Source organism: Phoenix dactylifera, chromosome 3, assembly GCF_051530095.1.
Source record: "Phoenix dactylifera cultivar Ajwa chromosome 3, Ajwa_hap1_PhDact_Kaust_v1.1, whole genome shotgun sequence".
Taxonomy (NCBI): Eukaryota; Viridiplantae; Streptophyta; class Magnoliopsida; order Arecales; family Arecaceae; genus Phoenix; species Phoenix dactylifera.
In genome coordinates this window covers 34,629,381-34,644,388 of record NC_143192.1, presented here as the reverse complement: position 1 = coordinate 34,644,388, position 15,008 = coordinate 34,629,381, and the positions used below count along the sequence as shown (strand labels likewise).

The 15,008-nt window shown below is 35.4% G+C and overlaps 1 protein-coding gene across 3 annotated transcripts; it reads left to right on the top strand.

The window, feature by feature from the left end:
• Positions 1-563: 563 nt before the first annotated feature.
• LOC103721312 (transcription factor-like protein DPB) lies at positions 564-14,638 on the top strand. 3 transcript variants are annotated; one of them, XM_008811470.6, is made up of 9 exons: positions 564-996; positions 6,426-6,505; positions 6,738-6,781; positions 8,273-8,335; positions 8,442-8,588; positions 9,226-9,294; positions 10,464-10,562; positions 11,819-11,889; positions 14,116-14,638. In XM_008811470.6, the coding sequence occupies exons 1-9, from the start codon at positions 725-727 to the stop codon at positions 14,348-14,350; spliced, it is 1,080 nt and encodes a 359-aa protein (XP_008809692.5). In that variant the 5' UTR covers positions 564-724; the 3' UTR covers positions 14,351-14,638. The 3 variants fall into 3 exon arrangements, with proteins under 3 accessions (XP_008809692.5, XP_038979578.3, XP_038979579.3); XM_039123650.3 differs by having other exon boundaries at positions 14,072-14,302; XM_039123651.3 differs by lacking the exon at positions 14,116-14,638 and adding an exon at positions 12,681-12,886.
• The last annotated feature ends 370 nt before the right edge of the window (positions 14,639-15,008 follow it).

Sequence of the window (15,008 nt, the reverse complement as noted above, 5' to 3'; positions counted from 1 at the left end):
TTTAATGCCTCTTTAATACTTCTTTAATGCTGAAGGGCTTTTTTGGGAAAAAGTAAAAATTGAGTGATTCCCGCCTCATGGGAAAGTAACTTTCCCATGTTTCTAATGAAAAAGACTTTCCCATGAAATGTGGGAATCATATTCCCATGGGAATACAACTTTTCCGTCTCACTCCTTTGAAAACTCCAATCAAATAAAAGGCATCTCATTACTTTCCCGTTGACCACACTTTTCCCCCTTCTTTTCCTGCGAACCAAATGAGCCCCTAATGTTTTTACCAAACACCCTTATTCTATCCAAAAGTATTTTTGGAAGGTCCGGAAGTGCTTTCTGCCCCATCAAAAGCTCTGCCAGACGGGCTTTAGTTAAAAAAATTCAAAATGTTTTAGTCCTGAAATGTTTTATATTTTTTTTGAAAACATAGAATTAAACTATATCCTAGCCAGGCCCAGCTAGCGGCAGTCCATGGGCCAGCTAGTCCTATCCACAACCACAGCATTCGGCAGCCTCCTATAAAAAGTAATTTTTTATTACTTCCGGGGCACCGTCCTGTCCTTGGGCGAGCATTGCGGTTTTTTTTTTCCCCGCACCCCTTGTAACATGCTTGGAGCTCCCACCACGGAAACATACGATCGCTGCTGCCTCTTTGTCTCGCATCTTCCCTTTTGTCTTTTTAGGGTTTCTTCCCTTCTTGATCCGCTCTCCGGCTCGATCGCTCGCCGGAATGGTCACCGGCGTGGGCAACCGCCAGGAGGAGGACGGTAATAAGACTGCCGCGAGCCTTCCCAAGCCCCCCGGAGGCGGCGCCCCCCCGTCGTGGGGCACGCCGGCGCTCTCCGGCGGGCAATCGGCGTCCACGAGCGGGAGCGCCGGGTCCCCCTCGAGCCGGAGCGAGCCGACGACGGCGGCGACGCCCGCGAGTGAGAGCACCTTCGTGCGGATGAACCATCTCGACATCCATGGGGACGATGCCGGCTCCTCCCAAGGGGCAGTGAGGTCAGGCCAATCACTTTGCCCAATTCCTTCATCTTATTTGCAAATTTAATTATTTTGGGAACAGCATTGCGTAAATTCATGGAGGTTCGGAGGAATTTGATGCGATGGAGGTCATTTGCTGTCGGTTTGGGTTGTTCTGCTGTGATTTGTTGAGGTGATACCACTTCAGGATCTGGAAATTATGGAGGATTAGTTTAATTGTTATTTAGGAGTTCACTTAGAGGAGTTAAAAACAAAATAAATATAATTAATTACAGAAATTAAGGATTGCAGAAAATAGTTTGCACAGAATTTAAAGCCGTAGAAAATCTGTACGGATTTTAAAGCTGCAGTAATTTTTATACAGATTTTTAATATGCAGAAAATTTCTGTAGTATTTTCAAAGATGCAGAAAATCCTGCAAAGAATTTAAATATGCAGAAAATTTTCTATATAGTTTTTAAAATTACAGAAATCTATTTGCACAATTTTTAGAGCAATATAACTTTCTTAAAAGACTGATTTTTGCAAAGAAAACAACCTACTGAATGAAGTTAAGGCTTTTTATATTTTTATACAATTAGATTAAACTAATTCTATGCTATCAAATTAAATTTTGATAAATATATAAATATATATATATATATATATATATATATATATATATATATAGCAATTTCTAGTACAATCAAGTTCATGTTCTTAGACTGTCGGAAATATTTTGTCTAAAAACTGCAATATATTTATTATATAAAAATATTATAAAAGTATAATCTACTAGAATAAAAATCAGAAGATTGAAAGAGTTTGTTTGAATCGAGGCGTGTGATATACACTGTCTTAAGAACGTGATTCGCCCTCTACGTGCAGGTATGAAGCGATTTCGTCCCCAAGGTACAACAATTTGGCTCAGCCCGATCCTCTAATGAGTACGATCGTTGGGGAGGCTTGATCCAACCGACTCCTTCGGATGCTCAAAAAAAAAAAGAATAGAAAGAAGAAAACTTTTAAGAGTGGATGAAGAACTCTGTTTGAGGAAAAAACTCTTGAGAGGAGATAGAGCGCTAATGAATGAGAGAGAGATCGGATTGTTTTGAAGTAATTTCAGAGGAGTATTTATAAACTCTATCGGGAATACCGAAGAGACGCGATAGTTTCGAAGATATATAATGTTTCGGAAACATCGTCTCTTTTTGGAAACCAATGTTATCTTTCGAAGAGTCACAACTCTCTCGAAAGAGGCGTCTAAAAAAAATATTTTAAAGCATTTAAAACAACTAAAATTTAGGGGACAAGAAAATTTAAATCTTTTTTTTAATTAAAACTCCAATAAAAATTATCTTATTCTTTAGCACATTGAATCCATGTTGAATTACACGCTTGTTGTACATAAAGAATTTGCTATAAATGTGTTGAATGAGGTGAATTTGAGGAAAGGGTCATATGCTTCTTGCATCTTTGAAGCTAGAATTTTGTTGGAAATTATGTTCCTCTTTGTTGATAGTTCGGCATAAATTCAAGCCTTTTCCTTATTAGTGATTCCATCAGTCTTCGTCAAACATGTCCTTGCCATCTCGATCAGTTCTTTACCATTTCTTTCCACTTCATGGAGCTCTTAAACTTCTTTGTGTTGCCCTTGCTAGTTATCTGTCCAATCCATCTTTAAACCACTATAAACTTATTTATTGCTCTTTTAGGCCATGCAATACTTCAGTTCTTGTTGCCTGAGGATATTTTTTTAGACAGCTCTGTTTAGTTTTTGGTAGATGCTGGGTCACCAGAGGTTACAATCAAGGAAAATCCCAGCTGGCAGCATCAACAATATCAAAGCTATTAGACATCATTTGGAATCTATTTGTGCAGTTGATAGCAAACATGAAAAATATGAGAACTATGTGACAAGAATGCAAGACGTTCCAAACCATAAAATTTTACATAGGATATCTTTTGTTCTTCTTCAGGCATTGTAGTAGCAAGTTCTTGTGATTTAAGAATTTTAACATATTTTTATTGATTCTACATTTTCATAAATTTCATAGGATCCTTGGTGTTGTCTGTCCATAACAACCCTTAACTCAGTAACAGCTTCAAATTTTTTTCTCCTCTTTGTTTTTTTTCCTCCCTGGAAGGGAGAAGACCCTTCCATGTCGACATAACACTTCTTTATTTCTACCCTGGTTGTTTTTGTGAACTAGGGAGTTGAAAGTTGCATGTGAATGCATAAATTTGCCTAATGATGCTGTCTTGATCCAAGCTGGCTGGCTGCATGCATCATGTCCTGGTCTCTACTATATAAGAGACCACACTGGATTATCTTTTAGTTAATTCTACTTATGTTTCACTGCTTTCAATGAAAAGAAGAATAACTATATGATCATCTTTTGTGGCACTAACATATATTGGTGTTAATGATAGGGTTGGAGGCTTCCATTGGGATGTCTGCATTTCCCTGTGCCTTTTGCAGTTTAAAAATTTTAAATAAGGCTCCAATCAGGAAGATCATTGGCATGTTTCGATTGCTCATACTTTTTTGGAAGGGTTGTGAAACACTTGCACAAAGTTCTTTGAAGAAAGCACTTTGTCACTTATTTGGTGTTTTTGCTAATAGATAATGTAAAAGAACTGTTTAGGTTTGGTTTCAATATTGTTGGCATCTATAATTCTTTAAACCTAAATTGAACTTTGTTTGAAATTCATATCTAGGTTAAGAAATTTGGAATCATGTTTTTGGGTTTTGAGGGGGTCCACGATGAGCTGATTTATATTAGAGTTTACCTAATCTATTTGCTCCTTCAATATATCAACTTCTAAGCAAGGTTTATCTTTTTTTTTGTGCAAGATAGGCATGTTCTTCATTTAAGCATACGGCGAAATGTTGATTGTCTAGCTTCTCCTAAAATCAGCTAGTTGATTTTTGCCAGTTTTTTTGAAGTGTTCTATATTGGGCATTACCAAACATTGCTTTTCTTTTTTCTTTTTTTCCCTTTTCAAGAAGTACAACATGTACTAGTGGAATCTTTCTAAATGTTCATAGAAAATCTACACTTATTACTGACCAGTAGTAGCGTTTTTACTAGTACAGGTGTGAATTGCAGTGGCTTTCATGCAATGACATGGTGAACAAGAGATATGTGGACTTATATTGTAAAGAAATAGTTGATTTGTACTTAAGGATTTATGTGCATTCTTTAACCTTGTGTGTGGGAATGAAGGTGTTTTGAGAGAAATACCTTTTATGGAAGAATTTGGAGGATCCATAAATTTATTTGGCCTTTAAGATGTATTTATTCTCTCTATATTTATATCTGAGACGTTTATGCCTTGTGGTTGCTGGAATAGGGACTTTCTAGGAGTTATAAGCATGTTAATGATGCTTGAGAAATTGAACTAGTGGAAGCCCTCTACATTTGTTGTAAGGCCCATTCAATTCATAGCAATGATCATTATCGTAACTTGTCTAAGAGTATGGACACCTGCCATACTCTTAGAGAAGACAAGGTCTTAGCAAAATGTCCTGATAAATGCTGGATTGGAATCCAGTAGCCTTCTATACTCGCTGAAACCAGTTGCCAATTTTGTTTAGCAAGAAGCAGAGTCCCTCCATGATGTTAATGATCCATTCACCCTAATCGTATTTCTTAACTTGGTCGTTGATTAGGGTTCATTGTTTGTCTTGAAAACAGTTCTATGATATTTTCTTGAATCCTGCCCCTTTAATATTGATGAACTACTTTGGATCAAATTAAAACTGTGTATGATATAAAGATCAAAAGGAAGGGATGTGCATAATTACAAAGGATCATGTATATTATAGGTTATGGACAAATGCGAGAACCAATGATGTTTTCTAAGATTATGTGAAGAATGAATTAATATTGATGAACTACTTTGGATCAAATTAAAACTGTGTATGATATAAAGATCAAAAGGAAGGGACGTGCATAATTACAAAGGATCATGTATATTATAGGTTATGGACAAATGCGAGAACCAATGATGTTTTCTAAGATTATGTGAAGAATGAAATTGGGCATAATAGAGGAAAGGCCCTAGCAAGGCTGCTTTTTCTTATTGTGGATCTATAAAGATGCAATCATAAGGAAAATTATGCCTTAAGTTGTGAACCATTAAGTATATTGCTGAGATTTGAGGAAAAATAGGGGGGGGGGGGGAGATTGTACTGATCTGTTAAGAAGGTTTTTCGTGCAACATGAAAGGGGCTTAGTCATGTGCAGTAAGAACCAAAAGTCCTAAACATGAGCATATGACATTTGTTGGCCTGTTACTATTGTTTGCAAGTGTACTGAAGTAACTTCAAGATCCAGTTAAAACTGTGTATGATATAAAGATCAAAAGGGAGGTGCATACTTACAAAGGATCATGTATATTATAGGTTATGGACAAATGCGAGAACCAATGATGTTTTCTAAGATTTTGTGAAGAATGAAATTGGGCATAATCGAGGAAAGGCCCTAGCAAGGGTGCTTTTTCTTATTGTGGATCTATAAAGATGCAATCATAAGGAAAATTATGCTGCATTAGGTCAAATGAAAATATTGAACGTCTTATGTCCTTGATGTAGTTTTGATGACTCTAACATGACCTGTTGCTCCATGGATAGGAGCAATAAAGGGTTCTTAGTCTAAATTATGTGATTGAACAATTGGAACAAGAACTTCTTGATTGCTCATAGTCTTTGTCAAGGTTTTGATTGGAATAACAATAGGAAAAGCCTCTATTATTTTGCCGATTGGTTAAACTTCCAGTCCATTGTTCCTTGCTGCGTCTCTGAGATGCTTTTCCAAACCTGTTTAGTGGTTCATAACTGAGCATGAAAACTGGGACAGTGAATTTGGGTTTTGAACATTTTATTTTTGCATGAAATGTATTTTGCTGCAAGGACTTTGACACCCATGTCACCCCCTGATGATTCGTTGATCAAGATATTTCAAGTTTGTGAATGCTGGTAAAATCTTTTATGGAACTTTCTATCAACTAAGTTGGCATAAAAAGTAAAAATGCATTTAAGGTATCAAAAGAGTGAACTCACCTTCTCGAACATCAAAGATATGTTTATTTTATTAAATGAGGTGGAAGTCTTTCCTATTTAGATCTTTCTGGCATCTTTTGACCTATGGCTTCCTTATGATGGTTTTTCTTCTATGTTTTTAAATTTGAAAAAGCTGAATCTTGAAATAGAGAGTGGCATACCCTCAAACATTTTCGAAAATATTTAGGATACTACTTTGTCATATATCTGATGACTGCAATGAGTGAAACATGTATCTCCTTCATATAGTCTTAATTAATTCATTTTTTGCTTTTTTTCATTGTTATTGTAGAAATTGATTGCTCTGCTAAAAATTATTGCCTGAAAAGAAATCCCAATCAGTGAATTTGATTTCAACATTCTTTTCTGAGTTTTTAAACTAGCATGGGTTTTTGAGCAGTGGCAAGAAGAAAAAGAGAGGAGCACGGACGGTTGGAGGTGATAAAAGTGGTAGGGGACTCCGCCAATTCAGCATGAAAGGTGAGTGAAAAATCCTTCTCCTTTTTCTTGGTTAATTTTTGTTATTCTTTTCATCTTGAAACGATGTCTTTCCTGAAAATAGGAGACCAGGTTCCATGAAGTCTCTCAAAGAGTGGGGATATGCTAATGCTATAGAATATTAGCCTTCAGTTACTATGAATTCTGTTGAGTAGTCTTTGAAAAATTATTTGACTTTGTTCACTTTTAACATTTGCATTCTGAATGTGCATAGTCTGTGAGAAAGTGGAAAGCAAAGGAAGAACCACTTACAATGAGGTGTGGCAGCTATCCATTTTCCTTTTGTTTGGTTTCCTTTTTGCCATATGTTTTGCTGTCTTATTGCATAGAATCTGCACTATTCTGTAACATGGGGCAACAATGGTGGTGCTTTGTACATTCTGATTTGTGTTTATTTTGGGACAATATATCTTTGAATTTTTCACTGTCAACATGTGAAATAACAGGTTAGCAGATGCTTTACATTGCAAATGTACTTGATAGCTATATCAATTCACAGATATTCCCTATCAGGAGTGAATTATAGAATCACATCCAGCTAACTGTCCTCCATTCTAATATCTGAAAAATTTCTGTTGTGAAAGATGTTTGACTATAACTAACCAGATTTAATAGCTCCTTGCTAAATGAATACAGATTTTTGTTAATCATAAATTGGCAGGGACTTATTCCCAAGGATTCGCATACTTCTATATGGTACTGCATCGGTCATGGTAGTGCTGGACTTGTACATCAGGGCTGTGGACCTAGCCCTGTAATTGCTTCTTGTTGATTGTGATATGACTTGAGGTGGTTTCTTCCCTCTTCTAGTCAGAAAAATATAAGCATCTTGCACGCCTATAAGAATTTGGAAAAGAAAACGAAAATCCAGGGAAAACTTACCTAGCTACTTACCTAGCTAATTTTTTGTCTGCCGACAACAAGACGAGCTGATTCTGTGGTTGTATGTCCTTCAGTTGGGACTTTGAGTAAACGGATTGACAAAATCTCAACCTTTTCAACGAGTTTGTGGTGAGCGTCTGAATAAAGGGAGTCCAACATATGCTTCTCATACACATCTATTTCTGTTTGTTTTCTCATTGAATCTTGTTCTTTCATTATACTTATCTATTTTTGGTAGGGGCTTGTAAGAGCATCCCCTTGAAAAAATCCTAATATAGTAAGGGAGATAGGAGGATCTGTGATTTAAGTTGCTATTTTGCATTCTCTTAAGTGAAATATTACCTGTTGGGTGATCACCCATTACATTTTCTTTTAATTAGTCCTGTTTTCATTTTGTGATGGTAGATCCTGTCAAGATTTGGTCACCGTTTTTTTAACAAAAAACAATCTCTCTTTTTTGTTTCGCTCATCTGGTTTTTCTTTTTGTAGCTTCATTTTCTGCATTTTGTTTTTTCTTTTTTGTGAGGGGATTTTGGTTTGTTTGCTTCTCTTCTTAGTCCAACTTAATTTTATTAGCAAGCCTGCAGTAGTATATTCCATTCATTCACCGATAGCAAAAGTGGTAAATCCCTACACTTGCAATTTGTTGATTAGAACATGTTAGGAAGCAATAAGAGATGCTTGTTTTTGAAATATTATTTGTTTTATTTTAAATAGTTATATAAACTGTCATCCATTGAATGGCAGAACAGTAATTCCTGTCTTCTCTAGAGACAAGTTACTTGATGGTATCAGGTCCTTATCATTATAATTGCTAGTCTTTATTTATTTCATGTTTTTTTTTAATTTTTAATTTTTACTTTTCAGGTTGCAGATGAACTTGTCGCTGAATTTGCAGATCCCCACAGTAATCTGGCATCTCCAGATCAGGTAGTCTAGAGCTCCACTTAGCAGTGAAGAAAGGCTTTTAGCTAGTTTCTTTTTTCTAGATGTGATTTCATAAACATTTCTTAAAAGTGTTTTTGAAAATAAACAGCAACAGTATGATGAGAAGAACATACGGCGGAGGGTGTACGATGCTCTGAATGTTCTTATGGCGATGGACATTATCTCTAAAGATAAAAAGGAAATACAGTGGAAAGGTTTACCTCGAACGAGTCTAAATGATATTGAAGAGTTAAAGGTTTGTCTATACCATTTTTCTCATCTCATAACATTTTGGTTAGTCTATACTATGTGAAAAAATGACAATTTTTAATGACATTTTCCTGTAGATTCTGTGATGACGATACCCTTAGTCCTTTCTTTCTCAAAATTATATCCCTCTTCAATTGAATCTTATCTAAATTGGAAATTCAGCCAATCAAAAAATGCCTTTCCTTTTTGAAGGAATAAATAGTATAGCTGTGTATCTGCCATTCTTTTTTTTCTTTCTTATGTTGATCGCTCGATGCATTTGTCGCCAATTGGAGCAATCGAACCATTGAAAAACTAAGTTTTTAATTTTTGATTGTTGAGTTACTCAATTTTGAAATCTTCCATCCCTGTATGATAATATTTTCCTTTTATGTCTCACTCTCATGTCAATCCATTTTATGTAATATTTATTTTTTTATTCAAATATTATTATTGTTCATAACATGTCATACAATTTGATTTAAAATTTGATATTTATTTTCTTTTCCTCAAGTGTGCATTATGTATGCTGAGTTGCTAGTATCTGATAAAAGCATGAGATCTTTGAATATATTTTTACTTCTAAAAGCCATTGTTTTTTCTCTTGTATTGCTAATTCTTTGACTTCCACATATTTATTGCAGGCAGAGCGTATTGGCTTGAAAAGCAAGATTGAAAAGAGAGCCACATATTTGCATGAATTACAAGATCAAGTAAGATTACCCACATATTCGTAGATTAAACTCTGAATATGCTAGTTTGATATTTGATTGTTATTTACAGACATATTTATTGCTTTCATTGCATGAACACCTTGAGACTCCTTTATCTGAGGTGACACCTCCTAGATTTTAGAACCTTTTAGTTATAGCCTTGTTGGAAAGATAGAAAATACTGATAGCAAATAATGTAGTGCCTCCAGCAAGGCACTGAGTATATACTGCTTGTGTAGGCAAAGAATTTAAGTGCAAAGAAGTGAGAAACAAATAATTTGTTCATTTGGCTAATTTCAGTTTACGTATAACTTGATGGGCTTGCTTGTTGTGAAGACCCTAGAACACGAAGGTCCCATTACTTGCTTTTTATGTTTCCATGTTTTATTAGGAAAAAAAGATATCTATGTGTGCTTAAGAAGAAATCTCCATCCTTACCTAACCAATAGGTCTTGATTGGACTTATAGGTTTTACGGAAGGCCCTTCTCTTACTCTAGAGTTGCCTTGTCTATGAGTTTGACACCCATGTGGATGGTTGATGTCAGGTCCAAAGCATGAGTTAAAGACATACCCATACTTTTCTTGGTCATCTTAATTCGTTAATCCACAATATGAGTGGGATAGGGCTTAATTTTATTTTTTGGGAAATATGGTGGGGATGCCATTACCAAGGTTCGAATCCTGGAAATCTCCCAAGTGAAGGATGCCAAACAGCTGGGTAATCTGGTTGGCAAATGTGGTAAGGCTTGTTGCTTTACTTTAATATTAAAGATATAATGCTATTGTTTTATGAATAAAAGGCCATTATCCAATTATGATCTCGACAATCGAGGGTCTTAGGAGGGGTGGACTAGGGGTAGACCTATCTTTCGCCTTTTTTTTCCTTAAAAAGTGGCTGCCTCAAGACCGGAACCTATGCCATTGTACTTGTCAGCTCGTCTTTTACCATTGCATCAAGCAGCGCCCCATGCTAATGTTCTATGAATAATTCAACTTAATCTTGCGGAGATGTTTAGAATGCTACAAGCGTGAAATAATATTAAAATAGCAACAGGCATTTTTTCCTTTTAAGGAGAAATAAATAGTAAGAGGCATATGCAATGCTGTTAAAGTTGATATGTTATGAGATAAGAGCATATTTCTCATTGTTTTCCCTTCTCTCATTAAGTTTGTAGGTTTGCAGAAGTTGATACAACGGAATGAGCAATTATATAAATCTGGAATTGCTCCTTCAGGTGGAGTGGCTTTGCCTTTTATCTTGGTTAAGGTACCATCCCTTTTGAGGCTTTTTTCCCCTTTCTGGAGCTATATAAATTTCCTAGATATCATCTTAATGTATCATTTAACCTGAAGGGGAAAAGACTTAGTAAAATCTGTTTGTTACCTACCTATATGACTAGTAAAGTCTTATAAGGATAGTGCAAATAAATATTCTTAGTAACTTTGAAGATCAAACTCTTTCATCATTTGACCACTTGCAACCTGCTTATCTTTTTAATTACAAGATATGACGACTTAGGCCTTGTTTGGTATTACTATAGGTACTAGAGCTTTTAATAAAAAGTTTACTATTTGCTAATTACATTTTCGAAGTGCTATGGAACTTTACCATCTGTTTGGTAATCAAACTAAGAAAGTGCTTTTAGTATCAAGAAATGATAGTAAAAGATATTACATAGTGCTTTTAATTGTCTAATTGTTTGTATTATCAAAAAATATTATAATAAATTATTCTTAATTTATTTATTATTTATTGTGATATTTATGCTAAATAGTATAATAAATAATAAAATCTTAATTTTTTATGAAAATGTAATAGTATTTTTATAATATTATTGTACAACAATAGTATCATTATCCCAATGTAATAATATGATATTATTATTTGTGTATTACAAAAGTACTAAGTTATAATATTATTATTGTATAATAATATTAATAATTATAATATGATAGTTATAATATAATAATGATGATATTAATATAATATTATTATAATATCATATAATATATTATACTTTTATATTATTAGTATGTTATATTATTTTGTTATTTTATTGTACTATCAAAACTTTTCTTCGAGGGAAGATACTAATCGCAGCAAGAATGGAATTTCCACAATGACTGCAAAACCTTCCAATATCATCTAACTGTTCTTATGAAGTATTGTTAACATATAAATTAATTTTTAATAAAATTTTGTTGCTAGGACTTGAACCTTGGTCTCTCGTCTAAAAAAAGGCTTCCCATTGAATCTCAATTAGAGCTTTTGGCCAAAAAATTCAAAATTGGAGTTTTCCCCTGTAGATCCTTTTTAGCTATTGGACGAGCTAGAAAGTTTTTTCAAAATTTTTACCAAACATCTCAAAATCATCCAAAAGAGCTTCTGGTCCTCCAAGAAGCACTTTTTGGCGCTCTAAAAATAACAATGCCCATCAATTAGATATCATATTCTTGTTTAGATTCAATTGACTAGATAATGATGTGATTCTTTCCTTTTTCTTTCCAAATGTGAACAAACAGACTCGTTCACATGCAACTGTAGAGGTGGAAATATCAGAAGATATGCAGTTGGTGCATTTCGACTTCAACAGGTAACGCATATAACTTCTCCCTTGTTTGTCATGCATCACATCATTTGTTCAGAAAATATCACCATCTAAATATCTGCATTTCCAAAGGCACATAACAGATTTTGATGGTAACTTGGATCATAATCTCTAAGTGCCAATCTTTAAATCATTGAACCAGGCTGGAATATGGGTCTCAGTATCTTCATAGTGATCAACTTTCCTAATGGTAAAAAAACTGTTGAATGTAGACTCATATGGCTGATATAATGGGTAAACAAACTGTAGATGTTATTTCCTCTGTTAATCATAAACCTCTTACAACCAACATTGTAATGGGGAATTGGAGAATTTTTGCTCTAGATCAACTTACTAGAAGTTCTATGTGACATGTACATTTTAAGGTAGCTGAATATGTTCTATAAGTAGGGAATCCTGCATCTAATATTGTCCACTATTTCACCTAGGCATCTGGTTTGCATGATATTTCCAGTTTTCCTTAGAACGTATCATATAATAACTTCTAAATTTCAGACTGCTAAGAATCAACAGAAGCTGTAAAAGAGATGCATATGTTCATTCATGAACTCGTGCACAATATGTATAAAAACCTCAAAACTGAATTTGATCTATGCATGCTTAAAATCCAGCTGATGCACAGCCTCTAGTGCTTCCTTTTTGATGACTATTGAGGCAGATAGTAGTTCAGCACTAGGAATGAATTGCTGTAGCTTGTCATTTTGATGAATCTATTCCTTTGTCTCTCTTTTTTTTTTCTTTTTTCTTTTTGTATGCGTGCGCGCGTGTAAGATTAGCTTGCTTCAACAGCAGAGGAGACTTAAGAAGGCCGTTCAACTATGAATTAGTACCACCCTCAGAGATAGTAACCTAGCCTTGGTTGCTGTATGTTGCCATTTTGATGAAGTTATTCCTTTAGATTGCTTGTAATACTAGATTGCTTCAGCAACAGAGGAGACTCACGAAGGCCTTTTGACAATGAATTTGTTCCAACCTTCGGAAAGTTGACCTGCCCTGGTTATCTGTCAACTGAGTGAGGATGATCTAATTCCCTTGCAAATTGAAAATCATTTTATCCTAATTTCTCTAGATTTCTTAAAGTGTCATTATGAGAGCGACTTCTTTTAAATGATTCCATTTTCCAAACCGCTATCCATGACCCATTCCAATTCTCATGGCCCTCAATAACACACTAGTACATTTTCTTTTGCAACGTTAAATTTGTAAGAAATGAGGGTATGGTTTTTCTAGTTTTTCTTGATTAGTAGATGTGACCACACAAAGAATGTGCAGGGGGTCGGAATTAATGGTTATACCTGTCTGACATCTTCATGAGGATTAGGAACTAATTTCTCAAAATACATATGAAGGTAGAAGGCCATGAATGTTGCTAGGTTGTCCTCTGTCCATCTGTCTGTCCATCGGGCTAAAGATAGTGGCCTTTCACTGTGCATGTAAGTAGTTAATGAAGTGAGTGGCTGAATTCTCTTAGCAATCCTGACATAATTACTTAATTCCTCCTAAACTTCAAGCATGTCAGGCAACTTGGACTAATCAGTAGAAATGGTTGGAAAATCTGAAAATCTTTTAGTGTTTACATTGGTGGTCCTTTTGAGCATGCATTCTGAGTTCCATCATCAAGTCAGATAAAACAAATGTGGTTTCTTTCCATCTATGGACGGTTGTAATGGTGGGGGAGATACTCATATTGAAGTCTTAATCACTGCCCAACCTTGAGCCTTGCTTCTGTTTAGTTTTCTGCCGAGCAGTATGAGAGTGATTTCTGTTAATTATGCGGCTACCATCCTCCACGTTTGCAAGGTTTGTAAGCTAAGTTCCAGTGTCAGCTTCACTCCAAGCTCTATTGGTAGTTTCTGTTGATTTTTTGTAATTTGTCCAAAAAATGTGCTCTAGAATTAAAATGCATAAATCAAATAAATTTTCTACACATTTAGTCTAAAACTTTTTAACGAATGCAAAAGTATTAATTAAACAAGATATCAAAAAACTCTTGACAGACTTCGAAGAATAAAAAAACGAAAAAAAAAACACAATCAATTTGGAAATAGAATAGGCAACCTTTTGGATTATGGCTTATTATTTTGTGGATCATGTAGCGCACAGCTTATTATACTCATCTTGGAAATAAACAAGAACCCTAAGAAGAATCTTGTATTGGCTGTTACAGCGATTTTTTTTGGTCATATGGTTTTATGCAATTCCAAAATGCAGCACTCCTTTTGAGTTGCATGACGACGCATTTGTTCTGAAAGAAATGAGCTTCTGTGAAAGCGAACGTAAGGATGGTGCCCAAGAGCCCAGTTCAAATGGAGGTGAGTGCTCCAGTGCGCTGAGCACGTATCAGCAACACGTGCAACAACCTGCGAGGCCCAATTCTACGCATAAGCTGCCCACTTCACCTCCTATTCCTGGAATTTTAAAGACGCGCGTGAAGCATGAACACTAGTCTGTAATTTTCAACATTTTGTCTTGTGCGGGCTACTTGTCCTTTTCCTGCCACCGTTCTCTCCATATTTTTTTTTGTAAAGTGCATGTAATTGGTGGATAAGTGGGGGGAAATCAACAAGTCTTCTGCTCTTCTTGCTTTCCTTTATACTTTCGTTTATAACTAGTTGGAAGGATCAAGGTCACCACTGTCGCCCTGCTTCCCTGAGGTGTTCCTTGGTGCGCTGACCTGACAATTTACTGGTTTAGTGATTGATGTTGTTGTAATGTAATTGTGTATTACTTTTTTTATATTGGTACTATAGTCGTGGCGAGGATTTTTATGGAAGTCGAGGTCGAGGTCACTAGGCATCCGATATTTTTTGAGAGTATGTTTGGATGGGGGAGAAGTTGGATGACTTTCATTTAAGCCGTTTAGTTGGAAGAAGTTTCATTCCGATCCAAGGGAAATAGGAATGTCTAAATCCTCTAAAATTTAATCTCCACTCTCTTCTAAGATTCAAATTTTATTTCGATTTCGAATTCGGTCATAAATTAAGCGGGGGGGAGGGGGGGGATCAAATCATTTTTAATTCTGAAAATGGACGTGACTCAAATATGCCTCGAAGGTTGGGGATAAAATTCTTTGTGACCGAGATTACTCAACCACATGCTGAAAT